Genomic DNA, 23,145 nt, shown 5'->3' with positions numbered 1-23,145 from the left:
GCAATTTATCAGACCATTTCAATTTGAATGAGACCGTGTGTATACTGACCGAGCCCCACACAGAGAACAGGGCGGGGAGGGATTATACTGATCAGGCTGAAGGTCGTGTTTGTGAATGTAACATGTAACTAATCTTTACCCAGGGTGTGTTCATTAACCTGCAGTACCCACAACCCGAACTTAACCAGACACTCTGGAACCAGAATCAGGAGCCGCAGCACAAGGTAAGGACCCCGAATATACTGAGCACAATAACAGTGTTTTAATGCAGCAGAACTGATCCATCGCCGCGTATTTGTGTATTAGTTCAATCAGATTGAAAAGTTGTATCCATGTTGGATCAGATAAGAAAGGACTTTTTCTTTACATAAGTTAACTTACTGGAAGAAGCGCCATTTAACAGAATAAAATTTTCAAATGTAAACTCGCGCACGAATATTCTGCATTTGTAAATAGTATTCAAAGATAATGTTCGTTTATGACACGGTTAGAGGTTGAGACTTTTGAATGTAAATCACATCCTCTAACCGTCACCGAAATCCAATGTTTCCGGCAACGGGACGGTTTACCATTTGACCCACATTGACCTCAGGATGCTGGGGCTCCTTGGTACCAAACCCAGACAAACGCTGCCTTGTTGTCCAGGCGAGTTACAGTCAGCTCTTCTCTGGCATTCAACTCTTGTATCTGTGAACACGTGGGGATCCGGCAATTTGAGGCACCGCCCGAACTGAGCGTCGCTGAACAGGTAATTGATGAGTGAATGTTTCTTGATGGCGCCATTGATGAGTCCGTCCATCAGGTTACTGATCATTGAGAGGTGGTTGGGAGGGCGATAATTGGCTGGATTCAGTCTGTCCTTTTGTTTTGTCGATGGAACAGAGCTGTTCATTCAAAACATATCCGTAAAGAGCAAATTGTTCCAATTGTACAGTCAAGCAACCATGGTAAACGTGTGAGGTAAGAGGCAGTATGAAGCTAAAGGAAGTGACTTACACAAATGCCAAATAAATTGGTAATCCAGAGGACTGGGAGGAATACAGAAAACAACAAAGGAAGGCAAAGGAAATATTAAGAGCTGCAAAAAGAAAATACGAAAAAAAGTGCAAGTAATAGAAAGGCTAATTGGAAAAATGTGTATAAATATACATTAAGTGTAAGAAACTTTAACGGCCGGGCACAGAATCGGTGGGGATGTAGACAGGTAAAAGGCAGGAATTTCAGACACTAAGCAGGGACAAATTGGCAGCGGCAGCACAGAGAAACAGGACGGGGAATAAGGTACGGAGGAGTCGCACGAGGTAACATGAACTTTTAATGTTAATATTAAATACAAATGCTAATGTTGAGTTTCCCAGCCTCAGAATAAATACAGGTGCAGAGGGACATTCAGGCATAGAGCAGGTGGGATGGAAAGTGCATCTGGGGAAGGCGAGTTAGAACAGAAACAGACATAGTGCTGAGGGAGTGGAAACAAGGGGAGAAACAGATATGGAACCGGTGGGGTGGGGGGAACAAACATTACAGGTCAGGCACATAATCGGTGGGGGGAGTAGACAGGTAAAAAAACAGGGATGTCAGACACGAAGTAGACGGAGCCGTAAACGGAGTTGGAGGACAGAGAAGCAGGAAGGGGAATCAGACATGGAGGAGTCTCAATGGGTCGCATGAACTTTTAATATTTCCATTAAATACAAATACTAATTTGGAAGTGAATTTCATGTTCAGAGTTTCTCAGCCTCACAATAAATTGAATCCGCTGCTAAACTTTCAAAACAAAGATTAAATGAAAAGGTGAAATTCCATCATCCCCAATAAAGATTAACAGGCTGATGTAGCAGAAATTTCACTTGTTTCCTGCACACATTTGCTGGTTCAGTTCCAGTAAGTGAAACCTGGGTCCTGATACAGAAGGGTGTGAATATCCTGATCAAGGCCGAGACTGTTACTCATTAACTGGAGACTTTCTACAGGAGATTATAATCATTGCTCTGTTGTTAATAAATAACAATTGGAAAATAACATCTAACCAGTCATGTGTCAGGAATTATACAAATTCGGGGCAATAAAGATCAGATTAACATTATAATGGACCCAATACTGAGATTAAGAGAGCCCGGATCAGAATGTGTTACATTTATACAGAGTTAGAATCGGGACAAAGAAATAGCCAATTATCGAAAGGGAGGATAATTCCACACACTTAACGTTTCAAGGCAGAGAGTTCACTGTGTCCTTCCCTCTGCTGTTTGATCCCAATAAACCAACAGCGAGCTTTGCCCCTTGTTATCTGTAACCTATTAAAGTCCGATAATAAACAAGTTTTATGGTGAGTATTAAATTCAAATTGAGGACACGGAACTGAATCCGGCTACAGAACACAGTTTCACCGCGGGGTCTACTGAACCACGGATGGAAGAGCTGGGGGGGGGGGCGGGGTATTTAGTTTATGTTTCCACGTAAAGAATTAATGACTTTAGTTAAAATATCAGTAATTTATCAGACCATTTCAATTTGAATGAGACGGTGTGTGATTCAGACCGAGCCCCACACCAGAGAACAGGGCGGGGAGGGATTGTACTGATCAGGCTGAAGGTCGTGTTTATGACGGTGATGTGTAACTGATCTTTACTCCAGGGTGTATTCATTAACCTGCAGACCCCACAACCCTATCTTACCCGGACACTCTGGAACCAGAATCAGGAGCCGTAGCACAAGGGAAAGACCCCGAATATACTGAGCACAATTCGTGTTTTAATGCAGCAGAACTGACCCATCGCAGTTTATTTGTGTATTATTTCAATGAGATTGAAAAGTTGTATCCATATTGGATCAGGTAAGAAAGGACTTTTTTTTTACATAAGTTAACTTACTGGAAGAAGCGATATTCAACAGAATAAAATTTCCAAATGTAAACTCGGGCACTAACATTCCGCTGCTCTAAATAGTATTCAAAGATAATCTTCGTTTATGACACGGTTAGAGGTAGAGACTTTTCAATGTAAATCACAGCCTCTAATCGTCACCGAAATCCAATGTTTCCAGCCACGGGGTGTTTACCCTGTGACCCACATTGACCTCAGGATGCTGGGGCACCTTGGTGCTAAACCCAGACAAACGCTGCCTTGTTGCCAGGCGAGTTACAGTCAGCTCTTCTCAACTCTTGTATCTGTGAACAAGTGAGGATCCGGGGATTTGAGGCACCGCCCGAACTGAGCGTCGCTGTACAGATTATTGATGAGTGAATGTTTCTTGATGGCGCCATTGATGAGTCCGTCCATCAGGTTACTGATCATTGAGAGGCGGCTGGGAGGGCGGGAATTGGCTGGTTTCAGTCTGTCCTTTTAATTTGTGGATAGAACAGAGCTGTTCATCCAAATATATCCCTAAAGAGCAAATTGTTCCAATTGTACAGTCAAGCAACCATGGTAAACGTGTGAGGTAAGAGGCAGTATGAAGCTAAAGGAAGTGACTTGCACAAATGCCAAATAAATTGGTAATCCAGAGGACTGGGAGAGATATAGAAAACAACAAAGGAAGGCAAAGGAAATATTAAGAGCTGCAAAAAGGGAATATGAAAAAGTGCAAGTAATAAAAGACTAATTGGATAAATGTGTATAAATATATATTAAGTTTAAGAAACAATAACGGCCAGGCACAGAATCAGTGGAGGAAGTAAACAGGTAAAAGGCAGGGATGTCAGACACAAAACAAGGGAGCCATAAACAAACTGGGAATGGCAGCACATCGACGAAGGAAGGGGGATAAGGTACAGAGGAGCAACGAGGTTACATGAACTTTTAACATTAATATTAAATACAAATGCTAATGTTGAGTTTCTCATCCTCACAATAAATTTCCGCTGTCAAACTGTTGAAACAAAGATTAAATGAAAAGGTGAAATTGAAGCATCACCGATAAAGATTAACAGACCGATGAGGCAGAAAAGTCACTTGTTTCCCGCACACATTTGTTGATTTAGTTCCAGTAAGTGAAACTTGGCTCCTGATACTGAAGAGTGTGAATATCCTGATCAAAGCCGAGACTGTTACTCATTAACTGCAGGAGATTATAATCATTGCTCTGTTGGTAATAAATAACAATTGGAAAATAACCTGTAACCAGTCATGTGACTGGAATTGTACAAATTCAGGGCAATAACTATAAGGTTAACATTACAAAAGACCCAATACTGAGATTAATGGAGCCCGGATCAGAATGTGTTACTTTTATACAGAGTTAGAATCGGGACAAAGAAACAGCCATTTATCGAAAGGGAGGATAATTTCAAACACTTAACGTTTCAACGCAGAGAGTTCACTGTGTCCTTCCTTCTGGTGTTTGATCTCATTAAACTAACAGCGAGCTTTGCCCCTCGCCATCTGTGCCCTTTTATATCCCGATAATAAATTGGTTTTATGGTGAGTATTAAAATCGAATTGAGGACACGGAACTGAATCCGGCTACAGAACACAGTTTCACCGCGGGGTCTTCTGAACAGCAGATAGAGGAGATGGGGGGGGGGGGGGGGTTTGGTATTTTTCCCACACAAAGAATTGATGACTTTGGTTAAAATATCAGTAATTTATCAGACCATTTCAATTTGAATGAGACCGTGTGTGATTCAGACTGAGCCCCACACCAGAGAACATGACGGGGAGGGATTGTACTGATCAGGCTGAAGGTCGTGTTTATGACGGTGATGTGGAACTGATCTTTACCCAGGGTGTTTTCATTAACCTGAAGACCCCACATCCCGAACTTACCCGGACACTGTGGAACCAGAATCAGGAGCCGCAGCACAAGGTTAGTGCCCCGAATATACTGAGCACTATGATTGTGTTTTAACGTAGACCAATGGGGCTTTCACCGTTTATTTATGAAGTAATTCAATTATATTGAAAGTCGGGGAGTTACTCACGGATCAGAGTGTAAAGGTTGTTTCTTTCCTGAAGTTAACATTCGTGGCAGCGTCATTTAAGAGATTAAAACCTCCAAATCTGTTCTCTCCCGCTAAAATCCTATTGTTTAAAATATTATTGGAAGGTATTTCTGAATTATCACATCTCTTATGAATAAAAAGTTGGAGGTTGACACTTTGCAACTTACAACACAGCCCCCAACCATCAACATAACCCAGTGTGGTGGCCCGTCTGATTCCAGCCACTGGAGGTTTTCCCTTTGACTCCCGTTGACCTCAGTTTGCTGGAGCTCTTTGGTGCCGCACCCTGTCAAACGCTGCTTGTTGACGGGGTGAGTTCCCCTCACTTCTCCCCTGGTTCTCCACTCTCGCATCCATTTGTGAATTGACACGATAAAGAAGTGTGAAACCGAGTGGTTCTACCGGAATCGGTTCTGAGCGTTGGCGAGCAGATTATTGACGAGCGAGTATTACTTGATGGATCAACTCCCTCAATCACTTTGCTGATGATTGAGAGGTGACTGATAGGGCGCTGATTGTCCGGGTCCAATTAGTCTTTGATTCTGTGCACTGGACACAGCAGGTCCACCTTGTACATTGGCGGGTAGAGCCAGTATAATTGGTGCACTGCTATAGTTTGTCTGGGCGACAGCTCGTTCTTCAGCACGATGGTGGGATGCAGTGACGGCCAATGGTATCCACTGTCTCCTGTCCATTCATACGTGGTGTGAACAGAATTGGCTGCAGACAGGCACCTGTGATATCGGTAAGCCCGGGAGGAAAGAACATCTGTGTAAGGAAAGTGGTGAAGTAATAACGCCGCCTGAAGGCGGCCATTGTTCATTAATCTCTCTGGGACTGTCACTAGTTGAACGATTTGATGGACAGTTCAGTCAAGGTGAAGCTATAACTACAGATTGGGGAATTATAATCTTTAAAACGAATGTCAATGATAAGGGACAAGAGAAGCAGCTGATTCATTGAGGTCGTGATATGGAACTTTGGAATTCTCACATCGCAGTATTGTTTCAGTGCGGTGTTAGGGGCTCGGTCAGTGGGGTGTGGGTGTGGGATTGTGTCAGTGGGGTATGTGACTGGGTCAGTGGGGTGTGGGACTGGGTCAGTCAACATTATGTTTCAACTCAGAGATTTCACTGTGTCCTTCCCTCTGGTGTTTGATCCCAATAAACTAACAATGATGTTTGCCCCTTGTTGTCTCTACCCTTTTATATTCCGATAATAAAGAAGTTTTATGATGAGCAATAAAATCGAATTGCGGACACGGAAATTAATCCGGCTGCAGAATACAGTTTCAAAGCGGGGTCTTCTGAGCCAGAGAGGAAGAGCTGGGGAGTATTTAGTAATTGTTTTCAAACAAAGAATTAATGACTTTAGTCAAAATATCAGTAATTTATCAGTCCATTTCAATTTGAATGAGACCGTGTGTGGTTCAGATCGAGCCCCACACCAGAGAACAGGGCGGGGAGGGATTGTACTGATCAGGCTGAAGGTCGTGTTTATGACTGTGATGTGTAACTGATCTTTCCCCAGGGTGTGTTCATTAACCTGCAGAACCTATAACGTACACTTACCGGACACTTTGGAATCATATTCAGGACCGCAGCACAAGATAAGGACCCTGAATTTACTGAGCAAGATCAGAGTGTTTTAACGCAGCAGAACTGATCCATCGCCGTGGATTTGTGTATTCGTGCAATGAGATTGAAAAGTTGTATCCATACTGGATCTGATAAGAAAGGATTGTTTTTTTTACATAAGTTAACTTACTGGAAGAAGCGACAGTTAACAGAATAAAATTTCAAAATGTAAACACCTCACTAAAATTCTGCTGTTGTAAAAAATATTCAAAGATTATCTTCGTTTATGACACGGTTAGACATTGAGACTTTTCATAGTAAATTACAGCCGCTAACCGTCACCGAAATCCAATGTTTCCAGCAACGGGGTGTTCACCCTTTGACCCACATTGACCTCAGATGCTGGGGCTCCATGGTGCCAAATCCAGACAAACGCTGCCTTTTTGTCGAAGCGAGTTACAGTCATCTCTTCTCTGGCATTGAACTCTTGTATCTGTGAAGAAGTGGGGATCTGGGGATTTGAGGCACCACGCGAACTGAGCGTCGCTGTACAGATTATTGATGAGTGAATGTTTCTTGATGGCGCCATTGATGATTCCGTCCATCAGGTTACTGATCATTGAGAGGAGGCTGGGAGGGCGATAATTGGCTGGATTCAGTCAGTCCTTTTGTTTTGTGGATAGAACAGAGACTTTCATCCAAAACATATCCAGAAAGGGCAAAATATTCCACATGTACAGTCAAGCAACCATGGTCAACGTGTGAGGTAAGAGGCAGTGTAAAGCTAAAGGAAATGACTTACACAAATGCCAAGTAAATAGGTAATCTAGAGGACTGGGAGAAATACGGAAACAGAATTGGTGATTACGGATCGAGTGACTGAGCACTTGAACAAATATGAGTTGAAGATAGGGAGCCAGCAAGGATTTGTTAAAGCGAACTCATGTCTGACTGATCCAGTTGAATTTTTTGAGGAGATCACTAACAAGGTAGAAAAAGAATGTCTGCAGATGTTATCTAGGTGGACTTCCAGAAGGCATTCGATAAGATTCCATACAAAAGATAATTGGCAAAAACGAAAGGACATGGAATTGGAGGCAGTATTTTGACTTGTGTTCGAAATTGGTGGGAGTTGGTAGACAGTGGGGATAAATGGTATGTACTCAGACTTACAGGTTAGGGAGTTGGGAGACAGTGTGGATAAATGGTATGTACTCAGATTGACCGGTTAGGGAATTTGGAGACAGTGGGTATATTTGTATGTACTCAGATTGACTGGTTATGGAGTTGGGAGACTGGAAATATGGTATGCACTCAAATTGATAGATTGGGGAGTTTTGAGACAGTGGGGACAAACGGTATGTCCTCAGATTGACAGGTTCGGGAGTTGTGAGACATTGTGGAAAATGGTAGCTAACCAGATTGACAGGTCAGGGAGTTGCGAGACTGTGAGATAAATGGTATGTACTCAGATTGACAGGTTAGGGAGTTGGGAGACAGTGGGGATAAATGGTATGTGCTCAGATGGAAAGGTTTGGGATTTGGGAGACAAAGGGGATAAATGGTATGTACTCAGATTGGCGGGTTCGGGAGTTGGGAGACAGTGGGGATAAATGATATGTGCTCAGATCGAAAGGTTTAGGATTTGGGAGACAAAGGGGATAAATGGTATGTACTCAGATTGGCGGGTTAGGGAGTTGGGAGGCAGTGGAGATAAATGGTTTGCACTCAGATTGACAGGAGAGGGAGTGATGAGACTTTGGGAATAAATGGTTTGTACTCAGATTGACAGGTAAGGGAGTTGGGAGACAGTGGGAAAAATGTATGTTCTCCGACTGACAGGTTAGGGATTTGGGAGACAGTGGGGATGAATGGTTTGTACTCAGATTGACAGGTGAGGGAGTGATGAGCCTGTGGGGATAAATGTTATGTCCTCAGATTGACAGGTTAGCATGTTGGGAGACAGTGGGTATAAATTGTATGTACTCAGATTGGCAGGTTAAGGATTTGCGAGACAGTGAGGATAAATGGTATGTGCGCAGACTGACAGTTTGTGGAGTTGCGAGTCAGTGAGGATGAATGGTATGTACTTTAGACTGACAGTTTAGGGAGTTAGGAGACAGTGGGGATGAATGGTGCATACTCAGATTGACAGGTTTGGGATTTGGGAGACAGAGGAGATAAATGTTATGTACTCAGATTGACAGGTTATGGATTTATGAGACAGAGGGAATAAATGGAATGTACACAGATTGACAGGTCAGGGAGTTGGGAGGCAGTGGAGATAAATGGTATGATCTCAGATTGACAGGTTAGGGAGTTGGGAGGCAGTGGGGATAAATGGTATGATCTCAGATTGACAGGTTAGGGAGTTGGGAGGCAGTGGAGATTAATGGTTTGTACTCAGATTGACAGATGAGTGAGTGATGAGACTTTGGGAATAAATGGTACGTACTCAGATTGACAGGTTAGAAAGTTGGGAGACATTGGCTATAAAAGGTTTGCACTCAGATTGACAGGTGAGGGAGTGATGAGACTTTGGGAATAAATGGTATGTACTCAGATTGACAGGTAAGAGAGTTGGGAGACAGTGGGGAAAATGTATGTTCTCAGACTGACAGGTTAGGGATTTGGGAGAGAGTGGGAATAAATGGTTTGTACTCCGAATGACAGGTGAGGGAGTGATGAGACTGTGGGGATAAATGTTATTTCCTCAGATTGACAGTTTAGCATGTTGGGAGACAGTGGGGATAAACGGTATGTACTCAGAATGACAGGTTAGGTGGTTCGGAGACAGTGGGGATAAATGGTATGTACTCAGATTGACAGGTTAAGGAGTTGCGAGACAGTGAGGATAAATGGTATGTCCTCAGAGCGATAGGTTAGGGAGTAGGGAGACAGTCGGGGAAATGGTATGTCCTCAGATTGACTGGTTAGGGAGTTGGGATTCAGTGGGTCTAAATGGTATGTCCTCAGAATGATATGTTAGGCAGTTGGGAGACAGTGGGAATAAATGGTATGTACTCAGATTTACAGGTTAGGGAGTTGGGAGACAGAGGGAATAAATGATATGTACTCAGATTGATAGGTTAGTGACTTGGGAGACAATGGGGAGAAATGTTATGTACTCAGATTGACAGGTTAGTGAGTTGGGAGACAGTGGGGATAAATGGTATGTGCTCAGATTGACAGGTTAGTGAGTTGGGAGACAGTGGGGATAAATGATATGTCCTCAGATTGACAGGATAGGGAGTTGGGAGAGAGTGGGTATAAATGATATTTACTCAGATTGACAGGTTAGGGAGTTGGGAGACAGCGGGGATAAATGGTAAGTTGTCAGATTGACAGGTTAGGGAGTTGGGAGACAGTGGCGATAAATGGTATGTACTCAGATTGATATAATTGGACCTTAGAAAAAGGCCTTAATCCAGTGAGTCTATAAAATAGGCAAAATACCGCAAGTGGAATTTTTTACATGGAGATGTGTGACCAAACAGAAAAGAATATTGAAGATCTTATCAAATGGCGGAGCGGGCTCGAGGGGCTGAATGGCCTACTTGTGGTCCTATGTTCCCATGTAAAAACATTAGCCTGATGCTGGTTGATTATTGTCGGGATTATTTCTCGAGACGTTAACTGCATTTGTGAAAATAAAACGGGATGGGCTGTGCAGCCAATGTTGGATTCTGCCCGTACTTGGTGTGAAGCTGAAGTACTTAGAATAGCTTTGGTTCTTCCTTTGTTGTGTGTGGGAAATCGGACATGCAGCAGGATGGGGAAGGAAGCAGGGAAGGTAATCAGGCATGGGGCAGGTGGAATGGAAAGGAGGGGTAGAATCAGATATGGAGCAGGAAGGCGAAAGGATTTGGGTAAGATCAGGCCGGGAACAGGAGGAAAGGAAGGGCAAGGGGAGAATTAGGATTGCTGCAGGTGGGGATCGAATAAAGAGTTCGGGGAGAGATAGGAGTGGAGGAAAGGCCGTTCAACTGGAGGCGGTTGCAGGTGCAGTGGGACATTCAGTCACGGAGCAGGTGGGATGGAAAGTGCATCTGGGGAAGGCAAGTTAGTACAGAATCAGACAGAGAGCTGAGGGAATGGAAACAAGGGGAGAAACAGATATAGAACCGGTCTGTGTGAGGGGGGAAACAAACATTTGCGGTCACGTACAGAATTGGTTGGGGAAAGTGGACAGGTGAAAGGCAGAGATTTCAGACACGAAGCAGGGGAGCTGTAAACGGAGTGGGATGACAGAGAAGCAGGAAATGGAATCGGACATGGAGGACTCGCAATGCGTTGCATGGACTTTTAATATTTCCGTTAAATACAAACACTAATTTGGAAGTGAATTTAATGTTCAGAGTTTCTAAGCCTCACAATAAATCGAACTCGCTGCTAAACTTTTAAAATGTGGAGATGCCGGTGATGGACTGGGGTTGACAATTGTAAACAATTTTGCAACACCAAGTTATAGTCCAGCAATTTTATTTTAAATTCACAAGCTTGTGAATTTAAAATAAAATTGCTGGACTATAACTTGGTGTTGTAAAATTGTTTACAATTAAACTTTTAAAACAAAGATTAAATGAAAGGGTGAAATTCCATCACCCCCAATAAAGATTAACAGGCGGATGAACTGAAAAGTCACTTGTTTTCCGCACACATTTGCTGATTCAGTTCCAGTAAGTGAAACCTGGATCCTGATACTGAAGGGTGTGAATATCCTGATCAAGGCCGAGACTGTTACTCATTAACTGGAGACTATCTGCCGGAGATTATAATCATTGCTCTGTTGTTTACAAATGGCCATGATTGGAAGATAAACTGTAACCAGTCATGTGACAGGAATTGTACAAATTCAGGGCAATAAGAATCAGATTAACATTATAATAGACCCAATACTGAGATTAATAGAGCCGGGATCGGAATGTGTTACATTTACACAGAGTTAGAATCGGGGCAATGAAACAGTCAATTATCGAAAGGGGAGATAATTCCAAACACATAACGTTTCAACTCAGAGAGTTCACTTATTCCTTCCCTCTGGTGTTTGACCCCAATAAACTAACAGCGATCTTTGCCCCTTGCCATCTGTGTCCTTTTATGGTTCGATAATAAACAGGTTTTATGGTGAGTATTAAAATCGAATTGAGGACAGGGCACTGTATCGGGCTACAGAACACAGTTTCACCGCGGGGTCTTCTGAACCGTCGATGGAGGAGATGGGGGCCGGGGGGGGGGGGGGGGTTGATATTTTTGCCACACAAAGAAGTAATGGCTTTGGTTAATATATCAGTGATTTATAAGACCATTTCAATTTGAATGAGACGGTGTGTGATTCAGACCGAGCCCCGCACCAGAGAACAGGGCGGGGAGGGATTGTACTGATCAGGCTGAAGGTCGTGTTTATGACGGTGATGTGGAACTCATCTTTACCCAGGGTGTGTTCATCAACCTGCAGACCCCACATCCCGAACTTACCCGGACACTGTGGAACCAGAATCAGGAGCCGCAGCACAAGGTCAGGACCCCGAATATACTGAGCACAATTAAAGTGTTTTAAAGTAGACCAATGGGGCTTTCACCGTTTACTTGTGAAGTCAATCAATTATATTGAAAGTCGGGGAGTTACTCACTGATCAGAATGTAAGGGTTGTTTAGTTCTTGAAATTAACATTCGTGGCAGCGTCATTTAAGAGGCTAAAACTTCAATCTATTCATTCTCGCTAAAATGCTATTGTTTATAATATTATTGGAAGATATTTCTGAATTATTACATCTCTTATGAACAAGCAGTTGGAGGTTGACACTTTGCAACATACAACACAGCCCCCAACCACCAACATAACCCAGTGTGGTGGCCCGTATCCTTCCAGCCACTGGAGGTTTTCCCTTTGACTCCCGTTGACCTCAGTTTGCTGGAGCTCTTTGGTGCCGCACCCTGTCAAACGCTGCTTGTTGACGGGATCAGTTCTGCTCACTTCGCCTATGGTTCTCCACTCTGGCATCCATTTGTGGATTGACACGATAAAGAAGTCTGAAACCGAGTCGTTCTACCGGAATCGGTTCTGAGCGCTGGCGGGCAGATTATTGACGAGCGAGGGTTACTTGATGGACCAACTCCCTCCATCACTTTGCTGATGATTGAGAGGTGACTGAAAGGGAGCTGATTGTCCGGGTCCAATTAGTCCTTGATTCTGTGCACTGGACACAGCAGTTCCACCTTGTACATTGGCGGGTAGAGCCAGTATAATTGGTGCACTGCTACAGTTTGTCTGGGCGACAGCTCTTTCTTCAGCACGATGGTGGGATGCAGTCAGGGCCAATGGTATTCACTTTCTCCTGTTCATTCACACGTGGTGTGAACCGAATTGGCTGCAGACAGGCACCTGTAATAGCGATAAGACCGGGAGGAAAGAACATCTATGTAAGGAATGTGGTCAATTGAAAACGCCGCCTGTAGGGAGCCTTTGTTCATTAATGTAGTGGTTGGAAGCGTCAGTGGGGTGTCGGTTGGGACTGGGTCGGTGGGGTTTCGGCGTGGGACTGGGTCAGTGGGGTGTGTGTAGGACTGGGTCAGTGGGGGTCTGTAGGACTGGGTCGGTGGGGTTTCGGCGTGGGTCTGGGTCAGTGGGGTGTCTGTAGGACTGGGTCAGTGGGGTGTCTGTAGGACTGGGTCAGTGGGGTGTCTGTAGGACTGGGTCGGTGGGGTTTCGGCGTGGAACTGGGTCAGTGGGGTGTCTGTCGGACTGGGTCAGTGGGGTGTCTGTAGGACTGGGTCGGTGGGGTTTCGGCGTGGGACTGGGTCAGTGGGGTGTCTGTCGGACTGGGTCAGTGGGGTGTCTGTAGGACTGGGTCAGTGGGGTGTCTGTAGGACTGGGTCGGTGGGGTTTCGGCGTGGGACTGGGTCAGTGGGGTGTCTGTCGGACTGGGTCAGTGGGGTGTCTGTAGGACTGGGTCGGTGGGGTTTCGGCGTGGGACTGGGTCAGTGGGGTGTCTGTCGGACTGGGTAGTGGGGTGTCTGTAGGACTGGGTCAGTGGGGTGTCCGTAGGACTGGGTCGGTGGGGTTTCGGCGTGGGACTGGGTCAGTGGGGTGTCGGTGTGGGACCGGGTCGGTGGGGTGTCGGTTGGGACTGTGTCGGTGGGGTGTCGACGCTGGGGCCGGGTCGGTGGGGTGTCGGTGTGGGACCGGGTCGGTGGGGTGTCGGCGCGGGGCCGGGTCGGTGGGTTGTCGGCGCTGGGGTCGGGTCGGTGGGGTGTGGGCGCAGTGCAGGGTCGGTGTGATGTCGGCGCGGAATTGTGTTTGTGGGACGGAGGAACAACAACACGTCGGTGAGACGGCAATCTGCAGGTTACAGACCCTCATAACAAAAAAAAAGATGTATTTAAGCGGAACTAGATAAACACATGAGCGAGTAAGGAATAGACTGGTATCCTGATTAGATGAAGAGGGTTTGAAGGAGACTCAAGTGGACCATCAACTCCACATGGACCAGACGGGCCGAGTGGCCTATTTCTGTGCTGTACATTCTGTGTAATTCTATGTAGAAAAGGGAAGTGACGAGGCTCGATTTTATGAATCAGTTTTGTAAAATGAGAATATCGGAATCTTTTGTCTAATTCTCTATCCTTCAATAAGTGAACTTCTCCGGTGGAACTGGGAGATTCCAGTTTCTCAGCCAGAGCGTGGAATGTTATGTAAAAGTGGACTGAGTTTAACTTGTTCTATAACATGAAACCATAAATGAGACTTGTGTATCACAGAGGAGAGGGTTTGGCCAAAGAGAGGCGCCCAGTTTGACCCGCGGGTGAATAGTTAGACACGAGTATCTCCATCTCCAGCCTCCCTTTCCTCTCAATCTTTTGTCGCCTCCAGAATCTCTGCTCATCTTTCTCAAAACATCATGTTTGACTCTCTCCAATCAGGTTCCCCCTCCTGTCACAGCACTGAAATGGCAATATTCAATGTCACAAGTAACACCTTCTATGACTGTGACCGCGGTGAACTATCCCTCCTCATTCTCCACCTCTGCAGTATTTGACACGGTCGATCATAATATCCCCCTCCGACGCCTCTCCTCCATTGTCCAGCTCAGTGGGACTGCCCTCACTTGGTTCCACTTTTACCTGTCCAGTCGTATCAGGAGAATCATCATCAATGGCTTCTCTTCCCACCCCCGTACTGTTACCTCTGGATTCCCCCATGGATCTAACCTCGCCCGTCTATTTCTCATCCACATGCTGCCCCTTGGAGACATTATTCGAAGACAAGGGGTCAGCTTTCACATGTACACTGACAACACTCCTCACCTCCGACAGTGCTCAATAGTGTTAATATTAGAACAGTGGTAAATCTCCTCAACTCCTACAGTGCTCATTAGTGTTAATAATAGAACAGTGGTAAATCGCCGCAACTCCTACAGTGCTCATTAGTGTTAATAATAGAACAGTGGTAAATCGCCGCAACTCCTACAGTGCACATTAGTGTTAATATTAGAACAGTGGTAAATCTCCTCACCTCCTACAGTGCTCATTAGTGTTAATATTAGAACAGTGGTAAATCTCCTCACCTCCTACAGTGCTCATTAGTGTTAATATTCGAACAGTGGTAAATCTCCTCACCTCCTACAGTGCTCATTAGTGTTAATATTAGAACAGTGGTAAATATCCTCACCTCCTACAGTGCTCATCAGTGTTAAAATTAGATCAGTGGTAAATCTCCTCACCTCCTACAGTGCTCGTTAGTGTTAATATTAGAACAGTGGTAAATCTGCTCACCTCCTACAGTGCTCGTTAGTGTTAATATTAGAACAGTGGTAAATCTCCTCACCTCCTACAGTGCTCATTAGTGTTAATATTAGATCAGTGGTAAATCTCCTCACCTCCTACAGTGGTCATTCGTGTTAATATTAGAACAGTGGTAAATCTCCTCACCTCCTACAGTGCTCATTAGTGTTAATATTCGAACAGTGGTAAATCTCCTCACCTCCTACAGTGCTCATTAGTGTTAATATTAGAACAGTGGTAAATCTCCTCACCTCCTACAGTGCTCATTAGTGTTAATATTAGAACAGTGGTAAATATCCTCACCTCCTACAGTGCTCATCAGTGTTAAAATTAGATCAGTGGTAAATCTCCTCACCTCCTACAGTGCTCGTTAGTGTTAATATTAGAACAGTGGTAAATCTCCTCACCTCCTACAGTGCTCGTTAGTGTTAATATTAGAACAGTGGTAAATCTCCTCACCTCCTACAGTGCTCATTAGTGTTAATATTAGATCAGTGGTAAATCTCCTCACCTCCTACAGTGGTCATTCGTGTTAATATCAGATCAGTGGTAAATCTCCTCACCTCCTGCAGTGCTCATTAGTGTTAATATTGGAACAGTGGTAAATCTCCTCACCTCCTACAGTGCTCATTAGTATTAATATTGGACCATTGGTAAATCTCCTCACCTCCTACAGTGCTCATTATTGTTAATATTAGAACAGTGGTAAATCTCCTCACCTCCTACAGTGCTCATTATTGTTAATATTAGAACAGTGGTAAATCTCCTCACCTCCTACAGTGCTCATTAGTTTTAATATTAGAACAGTGGTAAATCTCCTCACCTCCAACAGTGCTCATTAGTCAGATGCTGACACCATGAGTGATGTGGTCAATATATTCTGATAAAAGCAGCAGCCAGGACATATCTCCATGAACACACGGAGAAAGTCACTGCCCAGAGAGAGCAGCGGAATCACACCCCGCTATATATTGTGTTTGTTGATAGATATCATATTCATAAAGTATCTGTATTTAATAACGAAAATCAACAAATCAAAAATATTCACCACAATTTTGTGAATAAAAATAATGCAATTGCCCCCGACTGCGTAAAACCGAGTGAGGGTCATTTAATTAATCAATGATCAACCCGCTCCAAAATTCCCTCCAGAATATTCACTACCTCAAGAATAAGGCTGGTTCTGGCCTGTACTGTGTGAGTAAATCTTACCAATGTGCACTCCCAGTGCGGAGTCTCGACCGACGGGAGCCCGACTGGAACTGGATTGTGGAGATCACCGGGACTCACTGGGTTTCACTGGGCAGCTCTCTGTCTCACACCTGATGTCGAGTGTTGATCATAACACTCGGGAAATGCTCGATCCCAGAACTAACAGCTGTTGTCCTGATGGGAGAGGATGGACTTGGTATCATGTTTAACAAGGCAACGTTCTCCTGCTCATTTTAATATTTCTGTCTAACCCTCCTATTAATATTATATTTATTACAGAGCATCAGAATCTGGGAACGTCTGTCACCGCCATGGCTGAAGGTTCAAACAGGGGAGAAGATCCAACATCTTCAACAAGAATGATAATGGTGTCAGGTAGGTTCAGAAAATTCTTCAAAATTGACTTTCTGTCCTGACAAATGGTCCAGATTACGAACAGGAACCTTCAGCTCACACAGGAAGAGGTAACAGCACAGATACTGTGTTCATAGAGGGAAGTGAGTGAACATCTGGAGTGACAGTGCAGTCACAGGTAGCGGGATCTCCTGAGCACTGGAACTGTCCAATAGATACCTGGTGTTGGGGACTATAAGCAGGATAGAGACAGTGACTCAGAGGATGGTCTTCCTGAGTAACAGTGTGAGACCGGGGAGCAGGAGGACACCCCGAGTGGGGCGGGGGTGAGAGGCAGTTGGGACACAGGAATAGGAGAGCGATAGTTGTGGGAGATTCCACAGTCAGGGAAATAGAGAGACACTTCTGCAGCCCTGAGCAGGTCCCGAATGCCAAGTTGCATCCCTTGTGCCAGAGGGAAGAATTTCCAGGAACGGGTGGGACCATCTCTGGGAAGGAAAGGAAAACAGAGAATAGCCATGGTCGGAACCAATAACACGGATAGAAATACGATTTTCGAGTGAATATTAAGACTGAGGCAGTAGATTAAAAAACAAGGCCTCCAGGTTGTGATCTTTGGATTGATTTACACTGGGCCGCTTCAGGAGGGAAATATGAGACAGGTCAATGTGTGGCTGCAGGGCTGGAGCAGGAGGGAAGGGTTCACGGTCTTGGGGCACTTGAGTGAGGTCAGTGAGAAGGGAAGGGACGGTCACGTTCTGAACTGACCAACAATGGTTTTACAGACTGGGTGAATGGAGCAGGAGGAAAGGGTTCACGGTCTTGGGACACTCCAGTCAGTTCAGGAAGAAAGGAAGGGATGGTAACAATCTGAACCGACCAACAATTGTTTTACAGACTGGGTGAATGGAGCAGTGGGAGGGTTTCAGCTGATATGACTGGAGGGTGGGAAATATCCGCGAGAGTGGAATTAATAAAATTGTTGGAGCAGAAACAGAAGATTTATGAAACAATGAAAAGTTATGGGCAGCAAGAAAGGAAGGAGGTTTTGAAGTATTGAGAGATAAAGTTATTGTTTTGAAGTAGTGAGAGATAAAGTTATTGTTTTTAAGTATTGAGAGACAAAGTTATAGTTTTGAAGTAGTGAGAGATAAAACTTTGTTTCGAAGAATTGAGAGATAAAGTTATTGTTTTTAAGTATTGAGAGACAAAGTTATTGTTTTGAAGTATTGAGAGATAAAGTTATAGTTTTGAAGTAGTGAGAGATAAAACTTTGTTTCGAAGAATTGAGAGATAAAGTTATTGTTTTGAAGTATTGAGAGATAAAGTTATTGTTTTGAAGTATTGAGAGATTAAGTTATTGTTTTGAAATAGTGAGAGATAAAGTGATTGTTTTGAAGTATTGAGAGATTAAGTTATTGTTTTGAAATAGTGAGAGATAAAATGATTGTTTTGAAGTATTGAGAGATAAAGTTATTGATTTCAAGTCGTGAGAGATAAAGTTATTGTTTTGAAGGATTGAAAAATGAAATAAAAGTTTTGACACAGTGAGAGATAAAGTTATTGTTTTAAAGTACTGAGAGATAAAGTTATTGTTTTGAAGCATTGAGAGATAAGGTTATTATTTTGAAGTATTGAGAGATAAAGTTATTGTTTTGAAGTATTGAGAGATAAAGTTATTGATGTCAAGTAGTGAGAGATAAAGTTATTGTTTTGAAGTAGTGAGAGATAAAGTGATTGTTTTGAAGTATTGAGAGATAAAGTTATTGATTTCAAGTAGTGAGAGATAAAGTTATTGTTTTGAAGTAGTGAGAGATAAAGTTATTGTTTTGAAGTATTGAGAGATAAAGTTATTGTTTTGAAGTAGTGAGAGTTAAAGTTATTGTTTTGAAGTATTGAAAGATAAAGTTATTGTTTTGAAGTAGTGAGAGATCGAGATATTGTTTTGAAATAGTGAGAGATAAAGTTATTGTTTTGAAGTATTGAAAAATGAAATAAAAGTTTTGACACAGTGAGAGATAAAGTTATTGTTTTGAAGTACTGAGAGTTAATGTTATTGTTTTGAAGTAGTGAGAGTTAGAGTTATTGTTTTGAAGTTGTGAGAGATAAAGCTTTGTTTCGAAATATTGAGAGATAAAGTTATTGTTTTGAAGTATTGAGAGATAGAGTTATTGTTTTGAAGTATTGAGAGATAAAGTTATTGTTTTCAAGTATTGAGAGATAAAGTTACTGTTTTGAAGTATTGAGAGATAAAGTTATTGTTTTGAAGCATTGAGAGATAAGGTTATTGTTTTGAAGCAGTGAGAGATTGAGTTATTGCTTTGGAATAGTGAGAGGTAAAGTGATTGTTTTGAAGTCTTGAGAGATAAAGTTATTGTTTTGAAGTATGGAGAGATAAAGTTATTGTTTTGAAGTAGTGAGAGATAAAGTTATTGTTTTGAAGCATTGAGAGATAAGGTTATTGTTTTGAAGCAGTGAGAGATTGAGTTATTGCTTTGGAATAGTGAGAGATAAAGTGATTGTTTTGAAGTAGTGAGAGATAAAGTGATTGTTTTGAAGTATTGAGAGATAAGGTTATTGTTGTGAAGCAGTGAGAGATTGAGTTATTGCTTTGGAATAGTGAGAGATAAAGTGATTGTTTTGAAGTAGTGAGAGATAAAGTTATTGATTTCAAGTCTTGAGAGTTAAAGTTATTGTTTTGAAATAGTGAGAGATAAAGTGATTGTTTTGAAGTATTGAGAGATTAAGTTATTGTTTTGAAATAGTGAGATAAAGTGATTGTTTTGAAATAGTGAGAGATAAAGTTATTGTTTCACAGTAGTGAGAGATAGAGTTATTGATTTGAAGTATTCAGAGATAAAGTTATTGTTTTGAAGTAGTGAGAGATAAAGTTCTTGATTTGAAGCAGTGAGAGATAAAGTTATTGATTTGAAGTAGTGAGAAATAAAGTTCTTGATTTGAAGCAGTGAGAGATAAAGTTATTGATTTGAAGTAGTGAGAAATAAAGTTCTTGATTTGAAGCAGTGAGCGATAAAGTTATTGATTTGAAGTATTGAGAGATAAAGTTATTGTTTTGAAGTATTGAGAGATAAAGTTATTGTTTTGAAGTAGTGAGAGATAAAATTATTGTTTTGAAATAGTGAGAGATAAAGTTAATGTTTTGAAGTATTGAGAGATAAAGTTATTGTTTTGAAGCACTGAGAGATAAATTGATTGTTTTGAAGTATTGAGAGATAAAGTAATTGTTTTGAAGTATTGAGAGATAAAGTTATTGTTTTGAAGTAGTGAGAGATAAAGTTATTGTTTGGAAGTAGTGAGAGATAAAGTTATTGTTTTGAAGTAGTGAGAGATAAAGTTATTGTTTGGAAGTAGTGAGAGATAAAGTTATTGTTTTGAAGTATTGAGAGATAAAGTTATTGTTTTGAAGTCGTGAGAGATAAAGTTATTGTTTTGAAATAGTGAGAGATAAAGCTGTGTTTCGAAGTAGTGAGAGATAAATTTATTGTTTTGATGAATTGTGTGATAAAGTTATTGTATTGAAATAGTGAGAGATAAAGTGATTGTTTTGAAGTATTGAGAGATAAAGTTATTGATTTCAAGTTGTGAGAGATAAAGTTATTGTTTTGAAGTAGTGAGAGATAAAGTTATTGATTTCAAGTAGTGACAGATTAAGTTATTGTTTTGAAGTATTGAGAGATAAAGTTATTGTTTTGAAGTAGTGAGAGTTAAAGTTATTGTTTTGAAGTATTGAGAGATAAAGTTATTGTTTTGAAATAGTGAGAGATAAAGTTAATGTTTTGAAGTATTGAGAGATAAAGTTATTGTTTTGAAGCACTGAGAGATAAATTTATTGTTTTGAAGTATTGAGAGATAAAGTTATTGTTTTGAAGTATTGAGAGATAAAGTCATTGCTTTGAAGTAGTGAGAGATAAAGTTATTGTTTTGAAGTATTGAGAGATAAAGTTATTGATTTCAAGTAGTGAGAGCTAAAGTTATTGTTTTGAAGTATTGAGAGATATAGTCATTGTTTTGAAGTATTGAAAAATGAAATAAAAGTTTTGACACAGTGAGAGATAAAGTTATTGTTTTGAAGTACTGAGAGTTAAAGTTATTGTTTTGAAGTAGTGAGAGATAAAGTTATTGTTTTGAAGTATTGAGAGATACAGTTATTGTTTTGAAATAGTGAGAGATAAAGTGATTGTTTTGAAGTATTGAGAGATAAAGTTATTGATTTCAAGTAGTGAGAGATAAAGTTATTGTTTTGAAGTATTGAGAGATAAAGTCATTGTTTTGAAGTATTGAAAAATGAAATAAAAGTTTTGACACAGTGAGAGATAAAGTTATTGTTTTGAAGTACTGAGAGTTAAAGTTATTGTTTTGAAGTAGTGAGAGATAGAGTTATTGTTTTGAAGTATTGAGAGATAAAGTTATTGTTTTGAAGTATTGAGAGATAAAGTTATTGATGTCAAGTAGTGAGAGATAAAGTTATTGTTTTGAAGTAGTGAGAGATAAAGTGATTGTTTTGAAGTATTGAGAGATAAAGTTATTGATTTCAAGTAGTGAGAGATAAAGTTATTGTTTTGAAGTAGTGAGAGATAAAGTGATTGTTTTGAAGTATTGAGAGATAAAGTTATTGTTCTGAAGTATTGAGAGATAAAGATATTGTTTTGAAGCATTGAGAGATAAGGTTATTGTTTTGAAGCAGTGAGAGATAAAGTTATTGTTTTGAAATAGTGAGAGATAAAGTTATTGTTTCGAAGTATTGAGAGATAAAGTTATTGTTTTGAAATAGTGAGAGATAAAGTGATTGTTTTGAAGTATTGAGAGATAAAGTTATTGATTTCAAGTAGTGAGAGATTAAGTTATTGTTTTGAAGTATTGAGAGATAAAGTTATTGATTTCAAGTTGTGAGAGATAAAGTTATTGTTTTGAAGTAGTGAGAGATAAAGTGATTGTTTTGAAGTATTGAGAGATAAAGTTATTGATTTCAAGTAGTGAGAGATTAAGTTATTGTTTTGAAGTATTGAGAGATAAAGTTATTGTTTTGAAGTAGTGAGAGTTAAAGTTATTGTTTTGAAGTATTGAGAGATAAAGTTATTGTTTTGAAATAGTGAGAGATAAAGTTAATGTTTTGAAGTATTGAGAGATAAAGTTATTGTTTTGAAGCACTGAGAGATAAATTTATTGTTTTGAAGTATTGAGAGATAAAGTTATTGTTTTGAAGTATTGAGAGATAAAGTCATTGCTTTGAAATATTGAGAGATAAAGTTATTATTTTGAAGGATTGAGAGATAAAGTTATTGTTTTGAAGTATTGACAGATAAAGTTATTGATTTCAAGTCGTGAGAGCTGAAGTTATTGTTTTGAAGTATTGAGAGATAAAGTCATTGTTTTGAAGTATTGAAAAATGAAATAAAAGTTTTGACACAGTGAGAGATAAAGTTATTGTTTTGAAGTACTGAGAGTTAAAGTTATTGTTTTGAAGTAGTGAGAGATAAAGTTATTGTTTTGAAGTATTGAGAGATACAGTTATTGTTTTGAATAGTGAGAGATAAAGTGATTGTTTTGAAGTATTGAGAGATAAAGTTATTGATTTCAAGTAGTGAGAGATAAAGTTATTGTTTTGAAGTATTGAGAGATAAAGTTATTGTTTTGAAGTATTGAGAGATAAAGATATTGTTTTGAAGCATTGAGAGATAAGGTTATTGTTTTGAAGCAGTGAGAGATTGAGTTATTGCTTTGGAATAGTGAGAGATAAAGTGATTGTTTTGAAGTCGTGAGAGATAAAGTGATTGTTTTGAAATATTGAGAGATAAAGTTATTGTTTCGAAGTATTGAGAGATGAAGTTATTGTTTTGAAATAGTGAGAGATAAAGCTGCGTTTCGAAGTAGTGAGAGATAAAGCTATTGTTTTGAAGAATTGAGAGATAAAGTTATTGTTTTGAAGTATTGAGAGATAAAGTTATTGTTTTGAAGTGGTGAGAGATAGAGTTATTGTTTTGGAGTCGTGAGAGATCGAGATATTGTTTTGAAATAGTGAGAGATAAAGTTAATGTTTTGACGTATTGAGAGATAAAGTTATTGTTTTGAAGTATTGAGAGATAAAGTTATTGTTTTGAAGTATTGAGAGATAAACTTATGGTTTTGAAGTATTGAGAGATAAAGTTATTGTTTTGAAGTATGGAGAGATAAAGTTATTGTTTTGAAGTAGTGAGAGATAAAGTTATTGTTTTGAAGCATTGAGAGATAAGGTTATTGTTTTGAAGCAGTGAGAG

General features: G+C 40.8%; 1 protein-coding gene across 1 annotated transcript in view; it reads left to right on the top strand.

Moving 5' to 3' along the window:
* Positions 1-2,508: 2,508 nt before the first annotated feature.
* LOC137308326 (NACHT, LRR and PYD domains-containing protein 3-like) overlaps positions 2,509-23,145 on the top strand; it is a 51,639-nt gene continuing 31,002 nt past the window's right edge. Inside the window, exons 1-4 of the mRNA XM_067977118.1 lie at positions 2,509-2,836; positions 4,726-4,806; positions 6,473-7,285; positions 16,796-16,891. Coding sequence (XP_067833219.1) covers positions 16,828-16,891 — 64 coding nt within the window. The 5' untranslated portion in view covers positions 2,509-2,836; positions 4,726-4,806; positions 6,473-7,285; positions 16,796-16,827. The remainder of the gene's footprint in view (positions 2,837-4,725; positions 4,807-6,472; positions 7,286-16,795; positions 16,892-23,145) is intronic.

The sequence above is a fragment of the Heptranchias perlo genome, unplaced genomic scaffold, assembly GCF_035084215.1.
Source record: "Heptranchias perlo isolate sHepPer1 unplaced genomic scaffold, sHepPer1.hap1 HAP1_SCAFFOLD_129, whole genome shotgun sequence".
NCBI lineage: Eukaryota > Metazoa > Chordata > Chondrichthyes > Hexanchiformes > Hexanchidae > Heptranchias > Heptranchias perlo.
This window is presented reverse-complemented; position numbering and strand designations above follow the sequence as displayed.